The sequence below is a fragment of the Diabrotica undecimpunctata genome, chromosome 1 (assembly GCF_040954645.1).
Source record: "Diabrotica undecimpunctata isolate CICGRU chromosome 1, icDiaUnde3, whole genome shotgun sequence".
In the NCBI taxonomy this organism is placed as follows: domain Eukaryota; kingdom Metazoa; phylum Arthropoda; class Insecta; order Coleoptera; family Chrysomelidae; genus Diabrotica; species Diabrotica undecimpunctata.
Window position 1 is genome coordinate 3055730 of NC_092803.1, and position 21001 is coordinate 3076730.

General features: G+C 32.3%; 2 protein-coding genes across 3 annotated transcripts in view; one reads left to right on the forward strand and one right to left on the reverse strand.

Moving 5' to 3' along the window:
• Positions 1 to 18471, reverse strand: part of LOC140444203 (uncharacterized) — a 32083-nt gene extending 13612 nt beyond the window's left edge. The window contains exons 1-2 of one of the 2 annotated variants that reach the window (XM_072535940.1): positions 17988 to 18471; positions 30 to 6662 (exon numbers count right to left, since the gene is read on the reverse strand). In XM_072535940.1, coding sequence (XP_072392041.1) covers positions 4996 to 6662; positions 17988 to 18315 — 1995 coding nt within the window. In that variant the 5' untranslated portion in view covers positions 18316 to 18471 and the 3' untranslated portion in view covers positions 30 to 4995. Of the gene's footprint in view, positions 1 to 29; positions 6663 to 17987 lie in introns of those variants that run through there. The other variant, XM_072535948.1, reaches the window with a different exon arrangement.
• Positions 1 to 21001, forward strand: part of LOC140442787 (uncharacterized) — a 98537-nt gene that overhangs the window by 64511 nt on the left and 13025 nt on the right. The window contains exons 9-10 of the mRNA XM_072533764.1: positions 11456 to 11580; positions 13924 to 14125. Coding sequence (XP_072389865.1) covers positions 11456 to 11580; positions 13924 to 14125 — 327 coding nt within the window. The remainder of the gene's footprint in view (positions 1 to 11455; positions 11581 to 13923; positions 14126 to 21001) is intronic.

Below are 21001 nucleotides of genomic sequence, written 5' to 3' on the forward strand. Positions count from 1 at the left end.
AGGGTCTAAAACTCAAACCTGAGGCAGTACCTAGTCTTTATTTGCCTAAATCAACATCGGCTACCCTTTTAACCAACCAAAAGAAACGCGTACAAGGAGGCGAACACAGAGAGTCCAAAAAGTATGTTGAGCAGCTTCTTACTACTTCTAGGTCAACGACGTAAGTCTAAATCTTTATTTTTATTAATTATTAGTCATGAAACCTTAATGATTTTTTCATATCGATTTGTTAAGTAAGAAATTAGCCTCAGCCTGCTATGCAATTTGCAATAAGAACTGTTTCGGAGGAAATCAATTTAGCATCTTCCAAAATAACATATTTTTCTTTGTTAAATCGTGTTATCATTATTAAAATATACAATGTTATCATTATTATAAACAATACCAAGATAATTTTATGTGTGAGTATTACAAAAATGTCATTTTAAATGTTGTGCAATATTGTGTGCCCTCACTACACTCATATTCGATGGCCAGCTAGCTCATTCGATATAAATAAAGTTGACTTTGTCATTATTTATTTTGATTTTGTGTTTAGTTCAGTAGGTATATATACGTACAAATTTTGTGTACCTCCATTACCACTTTTCTGTATCTTTTTAAACATCTGAAATATCGAACTCTTGGAGTAATTAATCTGTACCTACGTGTAATAAAAGATAATTAAAACTTGTCTTATAAAGGATATCTATGTTTTATAAAGGATAAATATTATAATAACATAATTTTATCATCTCTTTATAATTACTATAATTAAATTAGCCAAATTATATAAAAAAAACTTAAAAGTCTTTCCTATACAGCTACATTCAAATGTTGCGGGAATAAGCGATCTTGACTACGTCATGCGCGAAAGCGAACTGATTTTGGAACATTATGTAACAGAACACCCAGCGTTGCCAGGCTCAAAAAAATTATTTCCCCAAATTGTGTTTTAAAAGTTGCCAGATTTTGAACAGAATTCCCCAAATGTTCATCAAGGTCTCTACAAGTCTCTATTTTGCGCAGAGATATGTTTTGCGTAAAGTGAAAATTATATAATACGAATGGTTTTGCATGCAGTTAAATTGGAAAATACTTGTCAAGTTGCTGGTATGTCAAAATTTTAATAAAATACATCCACCAAGACTTTACTTTTTTGCAGACACTGTATTAAATATAACCTTGAAACAAATTGGCAATTGGCACTAAATGAAATATTGGTTGTCTTTATACTTACGAGTAGTGGTGGGCCAACCTGCGATTTTTGTGTAGCTGTGACTTCTCTAGTGTTGTCACGGTGACAAAAAACAGTGATTTTTTGGAGCGGTTTAATCTTAACTGCTACTATTGCTACCACTGCTACATACACACACGGTTAAACCACAGTATTACTTGGTATTACAGTATAGACAACAATCTAAAAATCCCTACTGGTGATTCTGTTGACTTTATAAGTAGGTATACTTGACATTCTCTTTCAAAAGAATTTTGACATATTAGCTGTACAGCCGAATATTATTAAAACATGTTTCTCGACTTTATTTAGCCGTGTACGTTTGTACTATTACATCAATACTCAAAAATATAAAAACAAAACTAAAAGAAAAAATAATAAAATGATTATTTGGAAACATCAATAACACATTATTTAATCGTTTATATCGAAATAAGAAGACTAGTCTATTACAATGACCAGGTAAGATCAATCACTAATCAATATACCTATTTAGGAGTTTTGTTCATATCCTCTTGTGTTTTTAGTGAGACATAATTAAAATATATTAATTGATTCCAAACTCTGTATTTGAATTTTGAAATGAAACATTGCATTTTATTCTACTTTATAACCCATACAGCTTTAAAACTAGCATATTTATTAAAAACTGTTGCATAACTCTCTATTTGATTTTTTTTGATAGTGTATAAGACAGTTTTGTAACAAATAGTTGTTACAGAACGTTAGAAAACAAAATCATAAATACAACGCAGTGAAAGAAACAATGTTAGTTTTTTTTAATAATTTCTCGAAGAATGAAAGAGTAACAAGAAAAGAGTTTTGAAATTGGTTGAAATAAAAATCAATTTCGTTAAATAAATTTTCAAAATAAATCAAAGTCGGCTCTGTCGCGTCCATATGTGCAGTGCCAGTCCACGGTTTTCATCCAAACAATATGACGCTAAGGTCACCGAATTTTGACTAAAAAGATCAAAGGTACCGCGGTAGAGTGAGAATACTGGTTGTTATTTATACTGTGGTTAAACCGTGTCGCGACGAAACATTCTGGGTGGGAGTAAGTAAACGTTGTCACTTGTCACTGTCCCAAATAAGATCTATGAACCAGCGCAACGTCTTGTGTAGCGTACACCGGACCGAAGTGGTGCAGTCACAGAGAATAAAACGTGACTGAATGTCACTGCTATATTATTCAAACATACATATCTCTGATTCAAACTGAAGCGGACTGCGACTGTGACAGCGTTGTAGCAGTGACAAAGTAGCAGTTCGTGAAATCGCAACCCACCACTACTTACGAGAGTATATCGCAATATTAAAAATAAACTAATTCACAAGTACAGAGTACAGCTTAGAAACAACAGTTTTGATATACAACGTAATATACTACGATTTTTACTGACTGGGTTAACGACATTTCAGACAAGAGTCTTAAGAGATAGAGAAAATTAATTTACTTTTATAAACTCTTTATATATAAAATAACTTCTAGAGCATTGGTAAGTCTTTTCCATTACATATTTTTTTATATTAGTAAAATTTTGATCGGCTCCTGATATGTCACCGCATGGCGGCAAGAAAAAGCCACCTGATCTCCAAGTGACCAATAATAATAATGAAAACGATAATATGGATATTTCGAATAATGAAAATAATACAATAATAAATGATAAGTCTGATAATGAGAAAAAAAAAATAAATTTAATCAAAGCTACAACAGATACAAGAATAATGCTGTAGGGCCATACTTAGTTGTAGTGAAAGGAATCGAGAAAAAATCCAAAATAGGCAAGTATAATCACTACAAATTATAACAACTAGTCTAGTATGTAAGTATTAACAAATGTAACAAAAATATAAGCGTTTATCACTAACTGAATTGGAGAACAGGTTTAGTGAACATCAACTAAATAAATGAGCAACTGAAGCTTAATCATTAAAAAATTGATTTAAGTTTAAGAATATTATAAATTAAAACAACCCATAAGGTGAATTTTAACACCTAGCGATTAAGTGTTCGAAGGTGCGCCTTGGTACGAATGTATTTTATAAGAATTGGAAATTCTAGATATTTCTGTAGAGTAAAACCTCGATATAACGGACAAAAAATCCGGTCGAATATAAAAAAAATAAAAACGTATTGTTAATATTATACATGCTTAACCCGTCCCATAACACTGTATTTTACAAAGAATTTCAATAAAATTTAGGATAAGCACATTTCTAATAGTAATATTTGTAAGAGTAAGATACTATATCTATGAGATATAAATTTACACATTTGTAGGGAAGAGAGAGAGAGAGAGAGAAAGGAGAGAAAGAGAGGATTCCCTAATGTAATAACGCGTAGGTTTCTATGCTTATATTGTGTGTTTACCACGCTGGCCGGGGATTCAAGCAACTCTATAGCAGTTTGACGTGTTTATTCGTTTTCAATGAATACATTTAGTGTACGCCAGTAAATAAATTAAAATTTTCGCAGTCCTACCCTTTAAATATTGAATGGAATGAAACGAATGAACCTAAACGAATGAAATTGAATCGTGAAACTTCACTGGAAGATGCTCGGTCTGGGCAGTCGAATTAAAATCATATATACATACCATTCAGAGTAAGTGATGGATGTCTCTGGAGCTTTTGCAAAAGACACGGAATCATAAATAAAATAATTTACGGCGAAGCTTAAAGTGCACCAAAAGAAGAAACAGAACCCATTAGGCAAAAATTAGTAGAAGATATAAGTAACGAAATGCTATTAGAATCTCAGATTTACAATGTTAACGAAACTGGTTTGTTATGGCGCACTTTGCAGAAAAGCACACAAGCCTCCAAACATGAAAAATCGAATTCTGGAAGAAAAATCAGCAAGGACAGGATCTCGGCGCTGCTTTGTGCTAACGCCGATGGATCGCATAGATTGTCTCCTGTAACGGTTGGCAAATCTCGTAAACCTAGAGTTTTAAAACATATAATGCATCATTTGCCCGTTTCATATTATAGCTCTAGGACGGCATGAAGGCATCTGGAAGAAAAGAAATTAGAAATACCGCCAGAAGAGGTGAAATGTTTATTGCTTTTAAACAAGGCTTCTGTTCATTCCCCTAAAAATATTCTACGTTCAGAAGGTGACAACTTTAGCTGTTTTGTTTTGCCAAAAAATAAAACATAGCTTAGTCAACCCATTTATCAGAGAATAATTTTTGGCAACCAAATCAATATATCGCAGAAAGTTTTTAGACGAAGTAATCGTTCTATTGCTTCGATACGAGGCGATATTGGTACCTAACAACTCAGATGGTACGGTCATGTACAGAGAATGTCTGAAGAACGTCTCCCAAAACAAGTCTTAATGTGGACCTCTACGGTAGAAAAAAAAAGAGGAAGACACCGCCTTAGTTGGAGAGAAGGCATCAATAGAGAAATGAAAGACAGGGACATAGAAGAAGACTTATGGATGAATCGAGAGGAGTGGCAACTGGGTAATGGAAAACGTAGGAGAACGTTTTAAACCGATCTATGTATATATATGGTTGTAATGCACAATGGAGATAATGCAGAAGATACAGGTCTTACAATTTAAAATCAACAATTTTTAATTTTGCTGCAGCATGGGAGGAGGTGAACGAGCAAATATTAAAAAATGGTTGGAAGAATTTGTTTGATGGCCAAGATGCAGACATAGATTTCGAAAGGTCGGGAACATTATTTTCAGTAAACTGTTTAAAGCAAATTTCGCACTTGTAAGGCTTATCTTCAGTGAAACCTTAGAACTCTAAGCTTTAAGGTTTTTCTCTTGTGTGTATGCTTATATGACTTTTCAAAGCTCCAGAGTAACTAAACTGCTTAGAACAAATTTTGCACTTGTAAGGCTTTTCTCCAGAGTGTATCATTAAATGCCTTTTTAAACTTCCAATTTGACTAAATTGACTAGAACAAATTTCACACTTGTAAGGCTTTTCCCCGGTGTGTACTCTTAAATGCTTTTTCAAAGTTCCATCTTGACTGAATTGCCTAAAACAAATTTGGCACTTGTAAGGCATTTCTCCAGTGTGCACTCTTAAATGAATTTTTAAATGGCCTGCTACAGTAAACTTCTTAAAACAAATTTCACACTTATACGGCTTTTCTCCAGTGTGTATCCATAAATGATTTTTCAAAGTTCCATCTTGACTAAATTGCTTAAAACAAATTTCACACTTATAAGGCTTTTCTCCAGTATGTATCCTTAAATGCGTTTTCAACTGTCCATCGACACTAAATTGCTTAGAACAAATGTCACACTTGTAAGGCTTTTCCCTGGTGTGTACTCTTAAATGCTTTTTTAAAGTACCAGCGTCACTAAATTGCTTAAAACAAAATTGGCACTTGTAAGGCATTTCTCCAGTGTGCACTCTTGAATGAATTTTTAAATGGCCTGCTACAGTAAACTGCTTAAAACAAATTTCACACTTATACGGCTTTTCTCCAGTGTGTATCCATAAATGATTTTTCAAAGTTCCATCTTGACTAAATTGCTTAGAACAAATTTCACACTTGTAAGGCTTTTCCCCGGTGTGTACTCTTAAATGCTTTTTTAAAGTTCCTGCGTCACTAAATTTCTTAAAACAAATTTCACACTTGTAAGGCTTTTCTCCTGTGTGTATCCTTAAATGTTTTTTTAAAATTGCAGCATCACTAAATTGCCTAGTACAAATTTCACACTTGTAAGGCTTTTCTCCAGTGTGTATCCTTAAATGCCTTTTTAAATTTACATCTTGACTAAATTGCTTAGAACAAATTTCACACTCGTAAGGCTTTTCCCTGGTGTGTACTCTTAAATGCTTTTTTAAAGTTCCAGCATCACTAAATTGCTTAAAACAAAATTGGCACTTGTAAGGCATTTCTCCAGTGTGTATCCTTAAATGCTTTTTTAAAAATCCACCATCACTAAATTGCTTAGAACAAACTTCACACCTGTAAGGCTTTTCCGCAGTATGTATCTTTAAATGCGTTTTTAAATTTCCATGTTGACTAAATTGCTTAGAACAAATTTCACACTTGTAAGGCTTTTCTCCAGTGTGTATCCTTAAATGCGTTTTTAACTGTCCATCGACACTAAATTGCTTAGAACAAATTTCACACTTGTAAGGCTTTTCTCTAGTGTGTATCCTTAAATGATTTTTCAAAGTTCCATCTTGACTAAATTGCTTAGAACAAATTTCACACTTAAAAGACTTTTCTCCAGTGTGTATCCTTAAATGCGTTTTTAAATTTCCATCTTGACTAAATTGCTTAGAACAAAATTCACACTTGTAAGGCTTCTCTCCAGTGTGTATCCTTAAATGATTTTTCAAAGTTACATCTTGACTAAATTGCTTAAAACAAATTTTACACTTGAAAGACTTTTTTCCGGTGTGTGTTACCAACATTTTTTCGGATTTCGGTTTAATCTCATTCTGACGTAAACCTAAAATAAAAATCAAACTATAAAACTTTGCATGCTGAAACTGCAGATCATAAACAAAATCTAACAACGCTGGAATAAATAAAGTAAAGACTACACTATGACAACGTCATTTATCGTCCAACTTAGTTGGTGCTACGCCCAAGTTTCCACATATTTGTATACATTGAATAATTCTATTTGGGTTTACTGTAACATTTTTTTTGTGATGATTCTGGGCTTGTTTCTGCTTTTTTATGCAGTACTTCAGCCCTATTAAGGTGGTATTACAATTACCATTAAAAGCTGCAAACTAGGGATTTTGTTGATGTTAGCGTAATAAGTTGGCATTTTGATAGTGAGAAATTAGTTCGGCTATCCCTTAATAGATGAGAAAATAAGATCACGTGTCATTTAGTAAAAGGCAGCAGTGATGTATTAAATTTTCTGAGGAAAACACTTCCCCTGTTGACATCCGATATGAAAAAAATTGTTATTGTAGTGACGCTGTTTTTCAACTGACCAACATATTTTAGATTTCTTATAAACACTGTTTTTATACATAAATAGTCCAATTACCATAATCCCTTTTTTTATCATTATTTACCTGTTTTTCAAACAATTGCAAATTTCTTTATCAGTTTGGAATAAATATTTTTGGGCAGGTACATAATTCAGAATTGTCACCCGAAATGTGACTAATAAAATACTTCCAAACGAATGAACGTTTTGTGTATATGTAATGTATGTATATGTAATGTGTTTACTTAAAAGAATCCCTAATCAGCACATCCAGCTGAGTGCTGAATAAGTGTAAGACAATTAAATTTTAAGACTTTCGTCTGGGAATGTAGTATCATCTTTCATATTAATAATAATATTAGAATTGTAGAGATTAGATACAGTTAGTCGAATTTGTACCTACCATCAAAGCAAACTGTATTAAAATAAAACCACACTTGTGTAATTTAATACAAAAGTAAGTTTTTGTACTATAAATTTAATTTTGTATTATTTCGAACCCAGAAAACGAAAAAGTATTATTTCTGCGAAAACGCAGAACGGTAGTTCGTAGTGCATTTACGAAAATGGCTATTGTTTCGGACAGTTTGTTAGCTGAACCGGTAGATACGCGACCCTGGCAGAAAATTAGCGTACAGTGGGAACTTGGGAACTCTTAGAGTTCCCAGGTTCGGGGGAAAGAATACAATGAGTTTTGTGAAGTGGAGAGTGCGGCACTTAAAAGTATATTCGAAGAAGCTTTCGAAGAAGAGTTAATCAGTGAGATGAAGGCAAAGGATAAATACACTGCAAGGTACTTTAAACTTAAGTACAAATATGATGAAAGAACAGGTTCAGTAAGTTCAAAGTCATCAAATGTAAAGGTAAGCGCAAATTTAAATTACCTTCAATCGAGTTCAAAAATTATTCAGAGATTGCAGTCTAGGTTTGGCAGAGAGGATCTCTAGATTGGAAGTTTACATCAGAGAGCTCTTAAAGTTAATTCGCTCGTGTAACATTCAAAATCGCCGGTCGCTTGAAGGGTGTTATTTTTGAGAGAACTATATATTACATATACAGATTCGTACAGATTCTTGGTAAATCCATGTTTTCCGTTTTTCACTGACAACGAGGGTATTATAGAGGAAAGCCCGAGGAAGGTGCGCAAACATTTTTGAGGTCCCAAAAAAGGTGTTAGAGGTTGAGTGGCATTTTAGTCTTAAACGACTGTTGTAATCATTATTTAAATGTGGAAAGCAATAATAATAGTTTAGGTACTTCTTTTCCATTAATAATCTCTTTACTTCATTTACGTAATTTTTTTGTACCTACTTGTATTATTACAAAATTGCTAAATTGTTTTTTTGCCTCTAATAGGAATATGCCAAACAAGTCTTTTAAGCCCCACATATATAGAAACCAAAATTGGTTTTATACCATTTTTTGATTGTGCCATATGTATAAGACTCTAATACTGGCAACAATGTACCAGCCAGGATGATCAACTTTTGTGACAAAGTCCATTATGTCAGTTCTTATAGGATAAACAAAAAAAAGTTATTTAAAAAAATAGGAGTTAACTGTAAACTTCACATTTTAAAATTAGTTAGTATACAGGGTCTTCCATAACACTGTACCGCGTCAAAGATGTTTTTTTTTAATGAAATACTCTGTATTTTATTTTAATTTGTTTTTAAATCCCAATATATTTACAATTTGTAATATAATTACAATAAGTAAATTGCCTGACAATATTTAACAATATAAATATTATTAAAGAAAAATGTCTTGTAGAAAATTGCCCATTGACAATTTACTGTGTATTTTTGAAACTGGAATAGCGTCACGTATGTCTTAGTTAGAGTTTCGTTGAGCTTCTGCGACTAGTTTATAGTTAACATGTCGACTGGGGTCTTTCGTTTGAGCCTTTGTCCGATTATTTGTGTCATTAAATTAGGGTTAGATAATTGGGGTGCACAGTATGACGAATTGCTGAAAACGTGGCCAAAAGTCTAAATGTATATTAGTTTAGATATGGATGTGTACTATAAGGTTTTTAACCTTGCTCATCAGTAGTGTACTGGCAACGATAGTGTCCACGTCGATTAAGTGCTCATTAATTTTCAATTTCAAAAAAGTTAAAGTTAATCTTTCAGATAGTAAGAAATAGTAAATAACGGTAGGATTATTCTTTGTATTTTAAAATTAATGATTCCCTGATAAAGATGCAAATATGGAAGCTGTAAATACCCGTTTTAATTTAAATAATAGCTAAAACTCTTCTGATAAAGGCCCGTATTTTGTTTTTATAGAGTCCATCGACTCAAATATTAAAAGATTATCACCAGTCCGAGAAGGTCATCATTTATTCACTTCTAATAAGTTTATTGCTATATTCCTGAATTTCCTTAATCACAAAAAGGAATAATTAGACAGGTACATACTTTCTTGGACGAAAAATATATAATGAATAATATTATTTCCGACCAAAAAATAACCGAGGTAATACGTATGAAAAGAAAGCTTATCGATTCAGATAATGAAACTATTTTTGTTCCTAGACAAATGGTAATTTTAACATTTGAAGGAGTTTTTAAATTATTTTAAATTCAGTCATACGCTCAGACAGTGTAAGTCCACTTCCAGCTTATGCAAAAATTGTGAAAAAGAACACGAAGGCAACTCCCGCTGTAGTAACTCACAATATTGTCTACACTGTAAAATAAATGATCATACGACTCTAACGAAACAATGTCCAGTTTATCAACATCAATTTAATATAAAAAAAAAATAATGGCCATTGAGAATACCACATTTAAAGAAGCTGAGTATATAGCAAAAAAACCAATCTTATGCCAAAATCACGAAACAATAAATTTGAATTGCTTAGAAGCTTAAATAATTTTCATTTAGGATTTCAATTTATGAACATTTCATATGTTCCTAAACCTAAACAAATTTCTAATCTTTTTAAACGAAAAGCCATATCCCCCACTCAATGTAAAACTGCCTTACAATTTCCTTCAACTTCTTAAACCAAAAAATCAGTATCACATGCAATGCTTTTGCAATGACACCACTGATTGTAATTCTAAAATTGACAGATTGTGCTAATGGCTTGGAGGAAAACTAAAAATGATTATTTTATTTATTTAACAGCCTTATAGAAACTGACTTCATTAGTGGGAAAATACAAAAAGTGGATGCGAAAGTTGCATTTTTCGCCTTTAAAATGCTCTTTGATTTTTGTCGACGGGACACTCGGATTAAAAGATATCGAATTTTTACCGTTGAAATTTTACTTAAAAAATTGATTTCGCTCGTGTAACTAACATTCAAAATCGCCGGTCAATTCAAGCGTCATTTCTGAGAGAACTATTTATTCTACACCAAAAATGCTAACACATATTTTTCTTCAAAATTATCTCAGTTACATTTCTAGTTTGAAACATTTTTTTTTATACGGCGTACCGATTCTTGATAAATCAAAGTTTTCCGTTTTTCACTGCCAACGAGGTGGTTTTAGAGGAAAGTCCGAGGAAGGAGCGGCAAACATTTTTGAATCTTTTTGAGGTCCTAAAAAAGGTTTTAGAGGTTGTGTGGCAGTTAAGTCTTTAACGACTAATCATTATTTAAATGTGGAAAGTAATAATAATAGTTTACTCCTTTTTCATTTAATAATCTCTTTATTTATCCCCCACTCAATGTAAAACTACTTTACAATTTCCTTCACCTTCTTAAACAAAAAAATCAGTATCACATCGTATAATTCCTAACCAATCTCGGAATAAGTTTATGGTATATAAAGAAAAAATACAATTGAAGGGGTTAGAAGTAAAACCGCCTAAGTTAAATTTTCACCAAAACGACTTTAGTGTTGTTTCACGTTCTGAATATCTTATATTGTTTGGTAGTAAAATCGACTACGCTCTAACCCTACTTTATCGCCATCTTTTGATGAATAGAAAAAACAACCAAAATGAAATTCACCAACCGTTAAGAGCAGAAATCGCCTTAGTGCACCTAGGCTGTTTTACTTCCAAACAAGCGACTGGAAATAAATATATTTTTATTACTTATGTTGTTTGGGTTTCACTCAACGGTTTGGATTTGTTTATGGTGTGAAAGTTATACTTCTTTATTGGATTAATAGCTGTGTTTTAAGTAATACTATTGTTGGCAGAAATTATATATTTTCTCATTATAATATTTCGATCATGTTTTTTGAGTCAGGTAAGTTATAATGATTTTTGGAAAAAAAAAAAATAAAATACGAATCTATTAGTTAAATAATTTTAATTTTATATTATTTTTAGTCAGCTAGTGATCCATACGCTACAGATGGAGAATCTGATTTTATTCCGAGTGAATATGAAGAAGATAACGACAGCGATAATTCCATAATATCTGCCGAGGAAGCAACTACAAGCACACATGTGGAGTATAATATTTGAGTAGTAAAAGTGTGTGTTTTAGCTTGTTAGTTTTAATTTAAGCGTGATATTCCTAGCAAAAATTATTTTATTATGTAAATATTAAACTTGTAGATACCAGTAAATTTAGTTATATACTTTTAGAAATTTCGAAGTTAAGTTCAACTTAAGGGGTTAACATATTTCTTCTTTTCAGTAACTCCTAGAACTACCCGAAAAAGGAAGCGTAACATACATGCATGGAAGAGGAATAAAATCACAAATAAGAGGTTCGCTGGAAGGGAATATGAAAGCAGAGAAAAATGAAGAGAACGAAATGTGTCCAGGCGTATGTGCATATGTGTAGGCACCAATGTGAAATATTTAACGAGGTTGAAAGACAACGACTCTTCTCTAAGTTGTACAGTTTACCTACCTGCAAATAGCTATTTTAGCTTCATACATCAGAAAAACTGAACCTAAAAAAAACTGGCTAATAGCAAAAAGGATTACAGTACAGAAATTAAACTTCTTGATCGCTCTGTATGCAGTTGCAACTTCAACGTGGAGTCATATGTCGCCATGTTACCTAATCCAACGGTAACTTTAGCATCCTAGCAATTTATATAATATAATGTAAAACAAATGTAACTAAATTTTTGTTAACGGGTTTTTACCCATGTATTTAGTGGCTACATTCATGTACACCTAGACACTGATGATGGAATAATGGATTCCGAAAACGTTTTGTCTATAACAGCCCGTTTGGGTTTTTAAAAATATATACCTTTTACAAAGGATTTTTAATAAATTTTTTTAATATATGGTATACAGCCAAATACAGGAACGTAGATTCCTTGTGTATTTTGAATTGTTTAGTACTTTAAAATTTTTAATTTTGAACATCCAGAATTTTTAAAGGAGCAAAAACTTTGATGCTTTATTTCTCAAAATGTGTATTATGCTACTTAGGCGGTTTTGCTTCTGATCCCTTCAATTACAAATTCTACAAGAAATTCCATTTATTTTAGAAAGAATAATTAAACAAATTGACCCCAAACTAGCCTCGGTTGAATTACAGAAAGTCACTCAAAATGAAATCAGAAACATACTTTCTTCTTTATCAGACAACGATAGTAATGGAGATTCATAGAACAATCAATATTCTTTAGTAGAACTTTCAATCTGTTATAAAACAAAAGACTAATTTGCTTAATTTTCTAGAAAGTCATACAACTGATGTCATTCTTTTTAACGAAACTTGGTTGTCACAAAATTTATATATTAAAGGTTTTAATAATGTTACGAGTTGATCAACTTGACGGCTATCAAGATGTTGCTGTTTTAGTTGCAAACGACATTTCCTTTTCAGATGAAGGGTACAGGTCGAAAATAGGGCAAGTCGCAATTTTTCATAAATCGATCTAGTGGTGCCATCTTGTAGCAATTTTAACATAGAAGTGCTCAGCGGCTTGTTACACGTCCTAAAAGCGCCTAGTTCCTTTGAAATGCTAATCATAATTTACGCATAAACCGCCAATAAGGGGCAAGTCCTCATCAGACAGGTCCTAAAAGGGTAAAGTCCATATAAACAGCTGATAGATGTTGATCAAATACGCGCAGCTTTGAGAGTTTTGTTCGTCGGTTAAGCTAGTGTTTTCATTGTTTTCCAAGTGATTTAAAGTAAATAACAATGAATACAGAAAACAATAGTAGTGGAAATGAGAATGAATTAGTGCATAGACAGAATGAATCAAAAAATAGGAAAAAGCACGGCAGAATGAGAGATGTGAAAAAAATTGGACTGCAGTCACGAGATAGGTGCAACCTGTAATTGTCGTAAATGATGTTTTCAAAATGTGCCTGAAGAAACAAGAAAAACTGTAATCAAGAATTTTAAAACAATAACTTCCAATAATGAGCAGAATTGGGGAAAAACACATGTGGATTGATTAGAGTTCTCCCTATTCGCTGAAAAAGGCCTAGGAAAGATGAAGACGAAGCAAATTTGAGAAGTGCTTCATATTCTTACAGGGTACGTTTTAGCACTGATAATAGCTTAAATTAAATAAATATTTGTAGACAAGCTTTTATGTCTATTCATGGAATAAAGAAAAAAAATAGAGATATTACAAAATTCACTGAAAATGACTCGAGTCGCCCCTCTAGATAAAAGAGGAGAAAATAAAAACCATCCTAGAAAATTGGAATCCCACGTTTTTACAGCAACATACGAACATATAAAGTCATTTAAAAGCAGGAAAAGCCACTAGGGTGTAAATGATATTAAAAAATTATACTTAAACATAAAAAAGGTGTTCAAAATGTTTTGTGTTGAACCCTTCTATGAAAATATCTTACGAGTCTTACAGAACAGTCTTTAATAAAAAATTTAACAAAGCCTTTGGATATCCCAGAACCGATACATGTAGTTCCTGTGATGAGTTTCCTGTAAAAAGAAAATCTCTTCAGTCTGATGTTTTAAATAGTTTCGATCTTGCTCAAAATGAACGCTTGCAAAACGAAATACGCCAGCTTACGATACAAAATGATGTACACAAAAGAAAGGCTGAGGTATTTTACAGTAGAAAAAGGACTGCGAAGGAAAAAAGTCGAACCTCTGTGACTCACGAAGCTATTTGTCTCGATTTTTGGAAAAAATCTTAGTGTCCCAAACATAACAAGAAACGATGTTTAAGATAAGAGCCAGCTGAACGTCTATGCCTTTAATGTCCACATTCTACCTACAGCAAAAGTGTGTTTTACATTTATCGGTAAACACTTAGCAAAAAGGCAAGCGACGATATATGCTCAATGCTAAATGACTTTCTATGGAATTTTCTCGATATACAAGTAAGATCGCTTGAAATATTCTGCGACTCGTTTGAGGGGCAAAATAAAAATTTCACTATGTTTCGTTTTTTGCACATTATATTCTCCACAATATATGTAGACTTGATTATATTAAAGTTACTTTCCCTATTCAATTACATTCCTACATGGAATCAGACAAAAATATGGGGTTACTAAACTCCAAACAACGAGCTGAGATTCCTTCAGATTGGGTTAAAATGATTAAAAGTGCTCATGTAAAACCATCGCCATTTTATGTTGTGGAAATACACTTGAGTGCAAAATAATCGACTCAAAATTATTTTGTCAAAGTACGTCCCCTGTTTCAATCGTAAAAGTGTAAATTTAAAAATATTTAGTGTACAATCATTAACCTTATTATTGAGTTTTAAAAAAATTTTGTTTTTTGGTGAATTGGATGACGCATTACAAATAAATAATGCAACACGTATAGAGGGGGTCAGAATTTGACTCATTGAAATCGACACGTACCGACTTAACGCGTCGGTTAACATCGTACACATTAATTTCCATAGCAAGCCACTAATACATCAGTCACTTAAGTTCGCAACTGCATTACAAATGGATACCACGTCCGTTAACGCAACTCAAGCAGTAGCATTACTGAGGGAAGGCCTGAGCCAGAGGGCCGTGGCAAATCGACTAAATTTAAGCCAATCTGCTGTGTCCCGAGTGTATCGTCCTTACCAAGGACGATACTTATCGATACTGTTGATTATAATCAACAAGGAGAAGGCCGTAAATGAATAACAACGGAGAGAGATGATCGATTTCTTGTATCGATATCTCTGAGAAATCGACATTTAAGTGGTGCTAAACTCAAAGAAGAGCTTAGAGAGGTCCGAGGTGTGGTGACCAGCATTTGGACAGTTAGAAGGAGACTAAAGGCAGCCAACCTGACACCAAAAAGGACAGCTACGGGTCCCAAGCTAACTGCAGCCCAGAAGCAAGGGCGATTAGAATTTGCTCGCGAACATTTGGACATCAATGAAGTCAGGTATTATTCTCCGATGAAAGTAGGATCTGCCTACATGGCAACGACAAGGGGCGTCGAGTCTATGGAAGGCCAGGAGGGCGATTTGCTCAATTTTGGGTACGAGAAATTGTCTCATGAAGGCAGTTCTTGTATGTTTTGGGCAGGCAGTTCTATGGATGGGAAAACCGAGTTGATTTTCGTGCCTGGTGAAGGACGTGGAGGAGGTTTAACGGCGGATCGTAACATCAGAGACATTTTGGAGGAACATGTGGTTTCATACGCGGCATTTATTGGTGATGCCTTTATTTTAATGCACGATAATGCACAATGCCACATCGCACAAGTCACCACCACCTATCTATCTGAGATCGGTATACCTACAATAAATTGGCCTGCGTTAAGCCCAGACATAAATCCAATAGAGCATGTTTGGGATGAGCTTAAACGAAGGGTCCGGGACAGAAATCATGCACCAAGGAGCATAATAGAATTGAGAGCTGCGCTTAATAATGGATGGGAAGCAATGCCTCAAGAATTTATTAGAAAAGTCATCCGATCCATGCGAAATCGATTTGAAAGTGTAAATAGGAGTAGGGGTGGTAATATCAAATACTAAATAATTAAGAAATTCATGTTGCAATTGATGATTTCTCTGTTCATAACGCCTTTCTTGCCTTAGTTCCAATGATGAATATTTAGGAAATTCTGTTTGTATTGCATATTGTTTTTATAATGCGTCTTCCAAATAATGCAATAGCAGATTTTGTAAGTTCAATAATAAAGTTATTGTTTGCACATTACATTTTTTTATTTTCATACTTCTTACATTGAAACAAAAGGTGTAATCTCAAATATCGCGTTTGAGTCGATTATTTTGCACTCAAGTGTAGATCAATCCTACTTTTGAGCATGGACGAATTTTTTTAATACTAAAACAGATTATTTGAAGAAATGTCCTTTCAGTTCTCTTCCAATTCGAGAATTAAAAATATATCAAGAACATCGTAGACTAATATATCACCGGGAGTCCTATAATGGAGCTTCAGAGTCAGCAATAGTAAAGGAAAAAGAAAGTAAGCGAAAGAGACCTGTGCTAATACAAAATGAATTTGAACTTTCTCTGTATTCTTATTCAGGCATAAAAAAATATTAATATATTGGAATACTATTATTAAACAACATTATTTCGAGGTTTGATACCAATCTCGGCTAAAAAAATTAAATGCCTACAAGATTTAAAACGATTCTTTGGTGAAGAAACAAAACATTTTTTTAATAACCTGTCCAAGAATTAGAATTATTTCATATTAATAACTTTTGTCTACTTGTCATTTTAACTTGTTTTTTTTTTGGATTTGGCCCTTCTAGGCCAATAATGTTTTGTGGTTTGACCAATTAAAGCTTATGTTCTATTTTGCATAATATCAATATAAGTTTAAATTCTTGTGTATGTCTCATTAATTACCCAAGTAACTGATTTAATCAACAGGATTCATGATAACCATCAATAATTTATCAATAACTGGTTTTAAAATTGAAACTTGGATTTGTATGAATAAAACATTTGGTGACTTAGCTCTTTATGGACCTGTACCCTTCAGATATAAAATTCAAAAGAAATGATAATCCAAATATAGAGGTTTGCAGTGTTTTTCTAGAACAAGTAAAATTATCAATACTATGTGTTTACAAACCTCCTAAAATGTATGTCTCATCCAAATATTGGGAAAATTTATTTGGCCAAATTGAAGGTAGCGTTTTAATTGGTGGCGACTTTAATAATCATCACTGTAGATGGGATTCCGTACAGGATAGTGCACAAGGTAATATTGTAGCTAACGCTTTAGACAATACTAATCTAATTTTACTCAATGACAGATGACCATCCAAAATATCCAGACCAAACAAGCATCTTCCAATAATAGATTTAACATTAGTATCTCCTCATTTATAACAGGCTTTACTACCTGAATCCTCCTGATTCTCTTCAGTATATTTTCGGCAAGTATACACAGCATTTTTGTTAATTACCAACAATGTATCCTTAATGCCAATGATATATACCTAATATAAAATGATAATTTAAAAACGGAAAATTCATATTAATAATGATGAAAACGTATGTTCCTTCCCATGTTCTGGTAATTTAAGGTTAAATTATAATTAAGTCAGAATAATAAACTTTCAAGTGTGCAGTTTTTTTCTGACTAAGACTACACACATTTATTTATCACATAAAGAAACAAGCCACCCATATGTAAAACAACACTGGCAATAAATCATTCTAAAATATGAGCTTTATGATAGTAAACAAAAACTTTATTTAAGATCTAGGCTAATCTCCAAATCTTGGTTTAATATAAATACCATTATTACAATATTGTCACAGAAAAAAAGGTTATTTTATTGTAATAGTTGAATTGAGGTTACACTATATTTAAAAATAAAGATATATTTTAGAGAGGTACCCAAATAAAAAAAAAACATTTATGTAATTACAGTTTGCAAATGATTAGGATAATCTACATTTTTCCTTTTCCATTTTTTTAAAATTATTTTCCCAAAACTATTTTGATTTATACATACCACATTGACTCTGATTTTCTTCAATTAGGTCTTTATCATCCTTAATACTTGGTTCAGACTCCAAATTTTTACAGGTTAACAAATTACTATTACCTTCCATTTGTTCATGTTTTACATTTTCAATAGATATTGTCATATTCATTTGATTGAACCAATCCTTAGAATCATCATTAGTTGTATTATCCTCGAGTAGAAGTATTTCTTGTTTGAATTCATTTTTTATAGTAACTGGAAATTTTGTATTATTCACATCATGGTTCTCTAATTGGGTTTCGCATTTTATATTAGACACTTCACTTTTTGTATAAATGTCTTCCTGTGTCTCCATACTGTTTACAAGAAATTTTCATTCAATATGAAAAATTTGAACACCAAATAATCAAATCCAAAAGACCTATTATATATACTATATACTAAACTCCATTCGCTTAGCTCGGACATATTTTGACAGATTCATTGTCGGAAACCTACAACACAACAATTCCTACTTCTCAATATTAATAGTTCAAGTATCGTGCTCGAAGTGTATACTAAACCCATCAAATTTTGGGTAGTATATATTTAAAAAATATATTTATATTTAGTTGTTATAATTTAACATAACTATTTATTATATGGTGCAGATAAATAAATATTGATTGTCGGTAATACGCAAAGTTCTATTTTATTTACTATTTAGTTTGTTTACTATTAATATTGGTTATGAGTACGGGTGCTTGGTTGTATAGTAAGTTCCAGCCACTTTTAGTCTGTCAAAAAGTAACTAACTTCGCAAAAAAATAATTACTAAATTCACTAGACAGTTCGGACTGGGATTAGCGAACCGAGTTGATACTATTTATCTATGTAAAAGACAGGCAGAGTATATACCCCCCATATATGTGTATGTATTGTGAAGACTCTTTGTTTATCTATGGTGAAGACAAGGCACATCAAACACCATATTTCATACAAGTGGTGTATGTGACACCAAAGAATATTCTCCATCGAGTTAGAATCTAACTCGTTAATGGACCGTGGAAGTGATGACGTAGATTTTATTGACATCTGTCAGTTTCACTTTCCAAACAAACCTTGTTTAGTGTGGATAATTTGTATTTTTCGTCATTTTTTCATTTTTTTACAGAATCTTTCCGCTTTTTGCAATATCTAAGTATTCTAATAGTTACTAGAACAATTTTACAAGGTTGTGTAAATAATAAAGCATGTTGTTTTATAAAAATAACAATAGAATGCATTTATCAATAAAGTAAGGTTAGAATGTCTTTAATTTAAACTTTTAAACTATATTTCATAGAAATAGAACACTGAATTATGATGGTATTATCGTAAAAAACACTATACTTAAAAGAAAAAGCAGCAGAGGAAGCAAAATGTTAACTTTATAGAAATTAAAAAGTCTTGAGATTGGGCATTTCAACTTTTGTTTGGAAAGTAATTGACAGTTGTGACGTCACACTTCCACTGTCAATATTCTCATACAAGTGGTGTATGTGACTGGTGACATGTGACACCAGAGAATATTCTGTGGTAGTTGTAGTTGGTACAATGAACACAAGGTATGATTATGGATACATAATGTTCCAAAATCGTTTCGCGTCGCGCATGACGTAGTCAAGACCGCTTCTTCACGCAACATTTGAATGTAGTTGTACAGGAAACACTTTTAATTTTAAGTGTTTTTATATATTTTGGCTAATTTAATTATAGTAATTATAAAGAGATGATAAAATTATGTTATTATAATATTTAATCGTAAATAAAATTTTGAAGTTAATTTAAATTTATTGATTTTTGGTACAGTTATTTTGTTAACATAGATATCCTTTATAAAACAAGTTTTAATTATCTTTTATTACCCGTAGGTGCAGGTTAATCAACTTATACTCCAGAGTTTGATATTTCAGATGTTTAAAAAGATACAAAAAAGTGGTAATGAAGGTGCACAAAATTTGTACGTATATACTGAACTAAACACAAAATCAAAATAAATAATGATAAAGTCAACTTTATTTCACATCAGAAACAGATCTTATTGCAAACTGCATAGCAGGCCGAAGCTAGTTTCTTACTTAAAAAATCGATATGAAAGAACCATTTAAGGTTGCTGTCTAAAAAATAATAACAATTTTACAGTAACACGTTAAAAAGCTTTAAACTGATATATTCATATGAATTCTGGGTCTTCGTTATTCTACAAAATGAAAGATATTATAATGGACTTTGTCTAGTTACATAACTATGCATATTACTCAGTTTATCCAAATATTTTTAAAATCACCTATTTTTAGCACATAACAAACATTCAAAAATAGCGATGGTTTATGAAGAATAAAAATGAGTTAATGCAGAGCTGGATGAATTGCTGCAGAGCGCAGATATCGTTAGATTTGTAAAGTCACAAAGACTAAACTGGCTTGGCCACTTAAAAAGAATGCCAGATAATCGAGCTGTACAAGTAATCCAGAGATTAAAACCCTAAGCAAATACGACAAGAGGTAGGCCCAATAAAAGGTGGATAGAGGATATAGAGGAAGATCTTCAAACCATGAACATCAGACAGTAGTGAAGCAAAGTATTTATACTCCATTCGCTTAGCTCGGGCATATTTTGACAGATTCATTGTCGGAAACCTACATTCTCGATGCCTTGTCTAAAATACCGATAAAAAAATTAAAAAATCTCCATCTCACAGGCAATAAAGATAAAAATAATGGTAGGTATTCAAGTGTTCAGTAGTCAATCAGTACTCTCGAATCTCGAATACCGCCTCGATACCGAATAGTAATCGTTTTGCCTCCCATGCAGTAATCAAGTAATCATAGTATCAGATACAAAGTATCTGATACTTATTCAGAAAGTACTTGTAATTACTCGATACTTGAAAAAGTAATCATTGCACAAATTATACTTCATGTAATAATCTATAATTATAATCTATCTTATAATCACAGAATACTATGGTCTGTTTTTTAACCAGGAGGAGTAATTCAAATTTTCCGCGCTGTAATGCT